Source organism: Aspergillus aculeatinus, assembly GCF_003184765.1.
Source record: "Aspergillus aculeatinus CBS 121060 unplaced genomic scaffold BO66scaffold_4, whole genome shotgun sequence".
In the NCBI taxonomy this organism is placed as follows: Eukaryota; Fungi; Ascomycota; class Eurotiomycetes; order Eurotiales; family Aspergillaceae; genus Aspergillus; species Aspergillus aculeatinus.
Genome location: NW_020291473.1, coordinates 38,910 through 49,808, shown reverse-complemented (window position 1 = coordinate 49,808; position 10,899 = coordinate 38,910). Strand labels below are relative to the sequence as shown.

General features: G+C 53.3%; 2 protein-coding genes across 2 annotated transcripts; both read left to right on the top strand.

The window, feature by feature from the left end:
- Positions 1–1,189: 1,189 nt before the first annotated feature.
- On the top strand, positions 1,190–3,791 carry sebA (putative C2H2 transcription factor (Seb1)). Its single transcript, XM_025642073.1, has 5 exons — positions 1,190–1,538; positions 1,603–2,205; positions 2,338–3,467; positions 3,583–3,618; positions 3,734–3,791. Exons 2-4 carry the CDS (start codon positions 1,614–1,616, stop codon positions 3,610–3,612), a joined length of 1,752 nt encoding a protein of 583 aa, XP_025507922.1. The 5' UTR covers positions 1,190–1,538; positions 1,603–1,613; the 3' UTR covers positions 3,613–3,618; positions 3,734–3,791.
- A 1,041-nt stretch (positions 3,792–4,832) lies between these two features.
- Positions 4,833–10,690, top strand: BO66DRAFT_408041 (putative phosphatidate cytidylyltransferase; the record flags this gene model as incomplete). Its single annotated transcript, XM_025649091.1, has 3 exons — positions 4,833–7,235; positions 7,993–8,521; positions 8,595–10,690. The coding sequence occupies 3 exons, from the start codon at positions 4,833–4,835 to the stop codon at positions 10,688–10,690; spliced, it is 5,028 nt and encodes a 1,675-aa protein (XP_025507921.1).
- Positions 10,691–10,899: the final 209 nt, after the last annotated feature.

Here is a 10,899-nt window from a genome sequence, read left to right as displayed (position 1 = left end):
TCTTCTCGTCCCAGTCTCTTACTATCGTAGATGTCCGCATTGAAGAGGTACGTACAGAGTAGTAGGATGATAGGAGTAATAGTAGTAAGGTACGGCGTAGTGGTACAGTACAGACTCCGTAGTATCTACATGTACTCTAGTAGTCCGCAGGGTGTTCCACCTCCCGTTGGTTTTGGTCTCCGCTTTCTCAAATTTCTAAACTGAATTGGAACTGAGATGTGCACCGCCGGCGCCAATCTGCTTTCTTTGCCGCCCCAGACTAGAAAGTCTACTCAGCATTGATGGTGCATAAGATGGTAAGAAATAATGACAATCACCGGTTGGAGAAAATAGGATTTCCTATTCCACCTCCTTCCTTCCCCCCCCCCCCCCTCTTCCCTTCTCCTCGGCCCTCTCTCTCTCCGCTTTCCATTGTTCCCCGAAATTTATTCAAATCATCATCCAGAAAGTCTAATATGGAACCGTTCAGAAAATAGAGCAAGAGACACTTAACACACAAAAATTTGGAAAAGAGAGAGAGACGAGAAGAGAAAATAAATTGAAATTCAAATTCAAATCTTCTGAATACACTGTCAAAGACATGATTGAAGACAGCCAAAGCAAAATAACATATGACACAGTACCTGGTCCGGCAGATTTATTAGATAATTTATTAGTCTTATATTACAATTACGACTATTATAGAACTGATTGCTCCCGACTTTCCTACTGGCACCACCACCCTAAAGTAAAGTTCCATGCAGCCCATCTCACCCCAAACAGGCTCGCCAGGCTAAAAAGTACGGCTCCAGTCCTACTGCTCACTACGTACGGCGCTACTACCTCGTAGCACAAGCAGATCAGTCGCTCTTTTATCCACTGCCCATCCTTCTGGCCGTCTTTTCCTCTTTCCATATCGGCCCTGTCTCTCATTTTCCCCGCGACTGTCCTCCTCGTCCTTCAAATTAATCTTCTTTATTTCTTTCTTTATTTTATTATTATTCTGTTCTTTTATTATTATTTTATTTCATTTTTGCCCTTTTTAGACTCGTCTCGATCCTCATCTGGTCGTCCTCTCTTCTTCCCTTCTTTTTTATCTCTCTTGTCTTAATTCCCCTCCCTCTCGCTCTCTCTTTCATTTGCGTCTTCAGTCTTTCGGTTTCCTTTATCGAGCGCGTTCTAAACCGACTTCATTCTCTGGTTTGGATCGTATCGATTAGAGGTGCCTGTCCTTCCTTCAAATAGACTTGCGATACAAGCATCAGATATAATACCACTACCACCACCACCACCACGAACTATCGTTCTTCGCATCAATATCACAGCGCTGTCTCATTCACTCACTCCTTCAAGTGCAAGAGACTATCAACATTCTTTCCAACACTGTCGTCCTTGATATAGACGACTTCTTATCGCCTAGTGGTCCCGACTACAAGACAGAAAGCTTCGCGCAGTCCAACAGTCCGGGTATACTAACCCATTGATATACTTATCTTAATTACATCTAGCAGAGTAGATCAGACTCTACTCGCTTGTGCAACCACAACACTTCACAATCTGTGAGTCTGATCTCCCAATATATGTGTGCTGACGGCCAAGGGCTGACTCAAGGATGGTAACCAGCTACACTCACAATGGACGCAACATACACAATGGCGCCGACATCGGTGCAAGGGCAACCGTCCTTTGCATACTACCCAGCTGCCGACTCGCAGCCCAGACAACACTTCACCAGCCACCCTTCAGATATGCAACACTTTTATGGTCAAATGCAACCGTTCTCCCACGCCCAACAACAACAACACCAACACTGTGTGCCAGATCAGTCTCTCTATACCGCTCAGTCTGTCATGAACATGCACCAGATGGCTACGACGAATGCCTTCCGGGGTGCGATGAACATGACGCCTATCGCTTCTCCTCAGCCGTCCCACCTCAAGCCCACCATCGTCGTGCAGCAAGGTTCACCAGCTCTGATGCCTCTGGACACAAGGTTCGTAGGCAACGACTACTATGCCTTTCCCTCCACCCCGCCGCTCTCCACAGCCGGTAGCTCTATCAGCAGCCCGCCTTCCAGCATCGGTTCCCTCCACACGCCAATCAACGAGAGTTTCTTTGCTTTTGAGAAGGTTGAGGGCGTGAAGGAAGGCTGCGAGAGCGACGTTCACGCTGAGATCCTGGCCAATGCCGACTGGACTCGCTCGGATTCGCCTCCCATGACACCTGGTACGTACTAGTTCTTGACTCTTCAGAAAGATCCGTTAGCGGCCTACACCACGCGCTGCAAGAGTGCGAAAAGGCATTGGTGGATGGTCAGTAGTCTAGGGCTATTCGGTGAACTAACTCAACTGGTTCTAGTGTTCATCCACCCCCCTGCATACACCGCCTGCCAGACCTCGGAGCTTCTGTCTGCCACTAGCTCTTGCCCATCCCTGTCTCCATCGCCATCCCCTGTTGCTTCGACCCTGATTGTCCAGCCCCAGTCCGCTCTTCCTCTTGAACAGTCCAACTCGGACTTCTGCGACCCTCGTCAACTCACTGTCGAGTCTTCAATCAATGTTGCTGAGTTGCCGCCTTTGCCCACTCTTGCATGTGACGAGGAAGAGTCGAGGGTTGTCTTGGGCGGTGAGGCTGTAACACTTCCGGTTCACGAGAACCTCTCCCCTGTGTTCTCTTGCTCCTCGGAGGATCCCCTGAGCAGCCTTCCCACCTTTGACAGCTTCTCGGATCTGGACTCTGAAGACGAATTTGTGAACCGCCTGGTTGACTTCCATCCCAGCGGCAACGCTTTCTACCTGGGTGAGAAGCGGCAGCGTGTTGACTCCTACTCCCTTGATGAGGAAGAGTTCTTCAGTGAGCAGAGCTTTGACGAATCAGACGACCAGGATCTGTCCCAGACCAGCCTTCCATTCCTGGGTGGCTCCGATTTCTCCGTCCAAGCTACTGTCAGTGACGCTGCTGAGGAGATGAGAACGAAGAAGCGCAGTAACTCCCGCAAGTCACCCAAGAGAGCTGGCTCCGAGAGCGACGCGGACCCTCTGCCCAAGAAGGCACAGGTTTCCGCTAGTGAGTCGGATTGCACAGCTTCCCAAGGATCTTGCCAGACCCGCCACAACTCGGATGCTAGCATGTCTAGTTGCTCTGATGCGCCGACTGCTCCGGTCTCCGTGAACCGTCGTGGTCGCAAGCAGTCGTTGACAGATGATCCTTCCAAGACCTTCGTGTGCACTCTTTGCTCTCGCCGCTTCCGTCGTCAGGAACACTTGAAGCGTCACTACCGCTCCCTGCACACGCAGGACAAGCCTTTTGAGTGCAATGAGTGTGGCAAGAAGTTCTCCCGCAGTGATAACCTGGCCCAGCATGCTCGCACGCATGCTGGCGGATCCCTGGTGATGGGTGTTATCGATACCAGCAGCACATCCTCGCAGTCTCCTTTCGAGGATCACAGCCCCAACACCATGGGTGCGGTTCTCTATGAAGCTGCCAATGCTGCCGCCAACAAGTCGACGACCAGCGACTCGTCCGATGAGAGCACTATCGAGACGCCATCTGCTGATCGTCGAGCCCCCAAGAAGCGCAAGCGTGACGCGGATGCTTGATTAGGTCGTCGACTTGGTTTCGAAGCCATCATGATGATATGTGACCAGGAGCTCCCCTATATCACTTAATCATATACTATAAATGACCAACCATTTCCATGGTTGGTCCAACTGGGTCTCTTACGGTTTGGCGTCCGGGTCTTGATTCTGGCGGCGACCAGGAAGGTACAGGTGCATGGATTATTTTTATTTTTGAGCGGTCCTTGGAGTCGATTCTCCCGAAATGCGACTTCGAGGCACCAATTTTGGCGAAGCATTAGACCGGCGGCAAAGGAACTTAGGCGCACAACATTTGGGAGTCCACGGTTGGACCAATATTATAGAGCGCGTGCATGATGACTCTACACTGAGGCACTGGTGATTTTGGGTTGATTTCCTTTCTCATTCCCCTCTTACTTCTACTCTCTCTGACAAACACAAACATCCTCAACTCGATTGCGAATGGCCGGCTCGGACCACCAGACTTGGTCCAGTCGTTTATTTTCGTGTACCCTATTCCCCTCTCCCAAACATTCTCCTTTTTCATCTCTTTTCTTCTACATACTTCTCGTTTATTTACCCTTCTGTGTCCACTGTTTCCACCTACCCTGTTTTGTTCTGCTCCTGTGCAGTACTGTGCTGGCCACATGTATACTTTAATATTGATCCCCAATCGTTGCCTCATACCCCTGTGCGCATACCCCCGTTTCTTTCCTTCTCTGTCACTTGTTGCATCTACATTGTGCATAATAACCCCATATCTGCCATTTGTGTGTTGAGCGTGCCATTCGTTCTGCAGCATAGCTTGTGATAATTGAGAATTGTGAATCATCAAGTTCCCATACAGTAGTCATTTGCTTTCTTGTAGACAGACTGAAGTTTGTGGGTATACTGAGTATCTAGTTCGATGGTCTTGGAAAAACCCGCATTTAGCTTGTCTTAGCAGCACTCCGCCTCGGCAGATCTTAAAAGTCACCACCCACTTCACTTTATCCTCCAACAATTTTCTGCTTGGACAGTGATTGTCGGATCTTGAGTTACCCTGTAGTAGTTTAAGGTCAAGCGAGCATTAGGACTGACCAATAGTCTTTCTCTGATGTTCGACCCAGTCGCTCTGCTGCGTGCCTACCTTCATCCCTCGATTAGCGAATACTGTCTGCGGAGTGCCCGAATCCCACCACGGAGAAAAAGAGCTTCGACCCCTCATTAACAGCAGCAGCCTCCATCCATCCAACACACTCTTCCTTGTCGAACACGCATACTACACCAGTCACTATGCCACCTCAATCGCACCTCCAACCACCATCACCACCATCACCGCCGGCTCCAGGCGCAGGTCTTAATGTGATTGCCCTCATCTCCGGCGGGAAAGACTCTCTCTACTCGCTCCTCCACTGCATCCGCAACGGCCACAGAGTGGTCGCATTAGCGAACCTCCACCCCGCCGCCAATGCGCAGCCAACAAGCACCACCAGCACCGACGCATCACCAGTATCATTATCTAATCCGCTACAACATGTCCCGGAAGAAGAGGAACAAGACCTGGACAGCTTCATGTACCAAACTATCGGCCACAGCATCATCCCCCTCTACGAGACCGCCCTCGGCATCCCGCTCTACCGCCAACCCATCCGCGGCGGCGCCGTCGACACCTCCCGGATCTACCGCTTGCAAGCCGAGGACCAAATGGCGGACTCTCCCGGCCGTCAGGACAGCAACAACAACACAAACCTCGCCGAGGAACAAGAAGATCAGGAGGAGGCCGACGAAACCGAATCCCTGATCCCGCTGCTGAAACGCATCATGCAGGCCCACCCGGAGGCCAACGCCGTCTCCGCCGGCGCCATCCTCTCGACGTATCAGCGCACCCGCATCGAGAACGTGGCCGCCCGGCTGGGGCTGGTGCCCCTGGCCTGGCTGTGGCAGTACCCCGTGCTGCCGGATCGGCGGGCGACGGAGGCCGGCCTGCTGGAGGATATGGCGGCGGCTGGGTGCGAGGCGCGGATCATCAAGGTTGCGTCGGGCGGGCTGGATGATGGGTTCCTGTGGGGGGATGTGGCGGCGGCGGATGGGCGGGTGCGGGGGCGGATTGTCAAGGGGATGAGAAGGTTTGCGGACGCGGAGGATATTCGCGGCGCCGTGTTGGGGGAGGGCGGCGAGTATGAGAGTCTGGCGCTGGATGGGCCGGCGTGGTTGTGGAGGTGTCGGATCGAGGTTGCTGGGTGGGAGGCTTGTGTTGGGGATGGTGGCGTGGGGTTTGTGAGGTTGAAGGGAGCGAGGTGTGTGGGTAAGGATGGGGAGGGCGACGGTGAGGGTGATCGGGGCGGTCCGGAGAGTGTGAGGCGGCCGGATTTGTTGGATGAGGGGTTTGAGGAGGTTTTGGAGTCTGTCTTGGGGGCTGAAGGTGCGTTGGCTGCTACGGGGGACGACGAGGAGGAGAGGAGCTTGCTTGATGTGGGCTCGAGGGGCTGGAGTGATGGGCTTGATCCGGTTCAGACTACGGATGGGAGGACGTGGGTGATTGCTAATGTCACGGCGCCTGAGGCTGGTCCCGGCGCTGGTGAACAGATGAAGGCTATTGCTGAGAAGATTCAGACGATTCTGCGCTCCTCCTCGAGCCGTGAGCTTCCTCGGACGACGGCTGATATTGTCTTCACTACGGTGTTGCTTCGCTCCATGTCAGATTTCCCCCTGATGAACTCCATCTACGTCTCGATGTTCAAGAAGCCAAACCCCCCGGCGAGAGCTACGGTCGCCTGTGGTGCTAGCCTCCCAGAAGGCGTGAGTATCATGGTGTCGGCGGTGGTGGACTTGGGTTCGAGGGAGCAGCGGCAAGGCCTTCATGTTCAGTCGCGTTCTTACTGGGCTCCCGCAAATATTGGGCCATACTCGCAGGCCATGTCGGTACCTCTGCAGGGCCCCGAGCAATTAGTGTACATCGCTGGCCAGATTCCTCTCGAGCCGGCCTCGATGGAAATATATGGCCTCGAGGAGACGTGGTTCAAGGGCTTTTCTTCGCGAGCGGTCCTGTCTCTTCAACATCTATGGAGGATCGGTGTGGCTACCAACGTCGACTGGTGGTTGGGAGCTGTCGCTTTCCTGACGGGAGCCGATCATATCAGAGAGAGAGCTAAGATAGCTTGGAATTTGTGGGAAACAATGCACCACAATCAAGAAGAGGAAGAGGATGCCGACGACGAGTCGGGTCTGGATGCGTGGGATCTCAAGTATGGTGGACGAGCCCACGAGCAGGTCAAGGGTGTCTCGAAACCCGGACTACCGCGGTTCGATGTGGTGCAGTCGGAAGGATCTATGATCCCTGCTTTCTTCGCCGTGCAGATAGAAGAACTGCCTCGAGGAAGTGATATTGAGTGGCAGGGACTCGGTTTCCGATGCGATAAACTCAAAATAACCACTGAAGAGCTGGAGTATGGACGTCAGACCGTGGTGACCACTGGCCAGGATTTGGGCTACATCGGCATCGAGGTGGATGCGAAATGGTCTGGGCCTGACTTTGAGTCTTGCCTCCGGTCGATCCTGCAGAACTCCACGCAAGGGTCGAAGAGCCCCCATGTAGTCATATACTCGACCCAGCCATTGTCCAATGATCCATCCTGGGGACAAATCGTTCCCTGCAAATCGGCTTGGGGATCGAAGGGTCGGCAGCTGGCCGCGGGGGTCTTCGTCCAAAGGCAGAAGCCCTCTGCATAAGAGCCAAGACTCGGATCGAAAGGATCTGTGTGGCTTCACAGTTGCATGCGCATAGCAGTATGATACCATTCACGTCATTTTAGAATAAAAACATTGTATATATAGCACCATGAGTGTTGATGCCAGAAAGTTGGCTCCCAGGTGAAGACAACTGTGGCCTCACCTCACTTCACTTCTGCTGTAAGCCGATAGCGATAGAGTCGATGAGATCATTCGGAACAGTCTGATGGGCTGACTGCCGTACCCGATTAGATTCCAAAGCCTTACAGTATGACCGGAGGAAGGTGAAAGAAGATACTAGGTAAAAAACCCTGGGAAGAAAGGGGTTCAATCCTTTATTACCATCTCCTGATGCACGCCTGACGTGCTGAGTCGGCATGTGATAAGCGAAAAAAACCCGCTCCCGCCTGTTGTTGGTTCCTCCGATCTGATCAGCTCTCGATAACAACTTCCACTCAACCTGTCATCCTTCCCTCCTTCTGCGCCCCAACACTTCCCCCACCACCACCACCACCACACGCACCATAGATCCAGGGTCAATTCTTTCGGTATGACTACTACTCTTGGAGCGTGCTATACCACACATGTTGCAATGACTAATTTCGATCATACTCTATAGTCCCTCCTTTCTTGAACCCTGTCCTATGTTTATCGACATGACGTACGCGCTCTAAGAACAGAACCGGACGGTCTGACCCAGCAAACACCTATGACCTCTACACAGAGCCAGGAGGAAGATGGGCTACTTCCCAACAGAGATCCTGCATCGGACCCCGAAGCTCACGATAATCTCCGACACTTCTCCCGATCGCCCCATCCTTACACTCGCCCGGGTTCGTCGCTGCCTGTGGACCCCGGCGACCGAGCGAAGCCCTCCCGCTGGCCCCGGACCTCGAGTGACAGCGGCACAGAAGCCGACGATGAGAGTACAGGTCTTTTAAGAGGGTTGCCGGCCCCTCCGCTGCGACCGCGAAAAGGATTGCGTTCGAGCATCCATGGCGCAGGCGAGATCGATCAGTGGCTCCCCATCTTGCGCCCGTGGCCGTCGATAACACGGTCCACCTCGCGGAGTTCGCGGCGGAGTTCTGGAGAGGATGCGGAAGTCGGGCCAGCCGAGCTACGTGAACAGGAATACCGCAGAAAACGGGTTGCCATCCTACAAAGGCTACTGGAAACCGCACTACTGCTCTCAGTGGGGGTTGTTGTCCTGGGACAGGAGAGCGTGAGAGTGGCTGCTTGGGCCTGGAAAAAAGGTGCGCGGACATCTTTCCTGTGTGTGAGAGAGGCCTGGACTCACCTCTTGACTAACCCGGTAACCACTTGCAGAGCTTGCCACCTTTTTGGTCATCGTGATCGGTCTCTACACCGCATATCCTCTGCATCGCGACGGCCGCCCGCGACTTTCTCGCCTGTCCACCTTTGTCGTCCCTTCCGCCTTCGATCCCGCTCCGTTGCTTTACCCCGTATTGATACCCATCTACGTTTCGCTGTCTCTGGCGCATCACAGCCCTTCATTGATACTGCCTAATATTCTTCTCAGTCTTTCATCTCTCCCTGTCAAAGTCGTTCCGCTGCGCGAATGGATCTACGGTTATAGTGTTGTCCATTGGCTGGTCACATTGATCCCGATTGTCGTTTCGGAGCATCTGTCGGCAGGTCCTTCATGGCCGAAACCACTAACTCTTCGTGGCCTGGACGCGGAAGTCTTGACTCTTATTTTTCCTTTCCATCAAGCGTTGATACCCACTCTAGATTTCTTGTTGACTACCAGCATCCTTCCCGCAGAGCTGCAGCTTCTAACCACCGCTTTAATCAATCTGTACTTATTTGCAACATCCCCCCAGGCCGAAATCCTCAAGGCGTTGCTATGGCTGGGAGGCATGTGCACCTTCATCGCTTGCCGGGGTGTGCTACGATGGGAGGTTGCCTTGGCTCGAATCCCGACCTGGAAGTTCCGGCGATCCCCTAGTGCTTCGCAGTCGCCTCGCAGCATCTTCAACGCGATCGATCACAAACTCTGCCAAAAGCTCAGCAGAACAGGCTCCTCGGAAGATAATCTTTCTGATAGTGATTCGGCCGATGGGGGTTATGTGCTGGTCTCCCGCAAAACGATGTTCGACTCGCGAGACAAGACGCTGTCCCACGGGCTAAGCATCGGCAAGCACAACAATACGGGCATGGAGGGTACTCGCCGGCGATCCCGTACCGCGCATCGCCGACGACACACTTTTTCGAGCTTCGACGATGTCAAACGAGCGGAGAAAGTTAGGACGACACCGGGAGGTCGCAAAAAGCGATCAATGGCCCCCGGACTAGTCTCCTTCCTATCGCTTACTGTACCTCAAGCACAAGTCCGGAAATGGCTCTATGCCCTGTATGTTTACATCGCCGTTCTAATTATTGTCATGGTGCCCATTCGGTACTATGTCAGTGATCGAGCATTGCAGAATGGGGAGCCCTTTGGGTGGGCATTGGGGTACCTTTTCGGTAATATATCTGGGTTTAGGTTCTGGGTGCTTATGTGGGGCTTGGAGTATTGGATACCTCTTCCAGCTCGTCTGGACAGCGACCCCTCCAATGCATCATGCCCGTTTGGCTGGGTTGAGCATCTGCGGCAAGATACGTTTGGGGAGGCTACTTCGCGCCTCCTGATTGCTGCCTATTGCATCCTGGTACTTGTGACCGGCCTGGCTGTTGTGCTACAACTCAGTCCAATCGCAGAGGTCGACACCCGACGCAAGGTTTTTCACGGGATGATGGTCTCGATGTTCCTTCCGACCATTTACATTGACCCCCTGTTCTGTGCTCTCGCGTTGAGCCTCGCCTTGGCTATCTTCCTGCTCCTCGACTTGTTCCGAGCCTCTCAGCTGCCACCGATCTCCCGGCCGCTGACGTATTTCCTGGCGCCCTACGTGGACGGTCGCGATCATCGCGGTCCCGTCATTGTCTCCCATATTTTTCTTCTCATTGGATGCTCGATCCCCTTATGGCTTTCCCTGGCCGATGTTCCTCGGACAGGAGAGTATCCATGGGTGGGTTGGGACGTAATGAGTCGCGATGTCAGCATGGTGAGCGGCATTATCTGTGTCGGGATGGGCGACGCGGCGGCTTCCCTCATCGGTCGCCGGTTCGGCCGGCGGAAATGGTTCTGGGGCGGGGGGAAATCGTTGGAGGGCAGCGTGGCATTTGCAGTCGCTGTAACCAGCGGGCTGATTGTTGCACGAACCTGGCTTACCCTGGGCCAATGGTCCACGGGCGGAAGTGACGGGACGAATCTCATATACCCCTGGCTCCTGATGGTGTCCAAAGCCATTCTCGCAGCCGGCGGGACAAGCGCAACCGAAGCTATTCTGACCGGGTGCAATGACAATGTCGTTGTACCGGTTGTGCTGTGGCTGTTAGTGAGAGGGCTTGGTATTTAATGCGGTTGACTTTCGGATCTAGTAACGATTACAGCATGCTTTGGTGGAGCGCTTCTGGTGATGTCTGCTTTGCTATATACCCCATAAGACGAAGCGCTGCAAGTTTGGGTGGATTCGTTGTGGTTTGCCCCCCTGCTTTCAATTTTCTCTTTTTAATTTCTATTTTCTACGATTACCTTGTGTGTCATCCCTTATTCAATTAATCATCG

Excerpts from the sequence above, each read along its gene's own strand:
- sebA (XM_025642073.1), top strand. The coding sequence starts at position 1,614 with ATGGACGCAACATACACAATGGCGCCGACATCGGTGCAAGGGCAACCG. Across the intron at positions 2,206-2,337 it reads TTCGCCTCCCATGACACCTG|TGTTCATCCACCCCCCTGCA; the intron begins GTACGTACTAGT and ends AACTGGTTCTAG. Across the intron at positions 3,468-3,582 it reads TTCTCTATGAAGCTGCCAAT|GTCGTCGACTTGGTTTCGAA; the intron begins GCTGCCGCCAAC and ends ATGCTTGATTAG.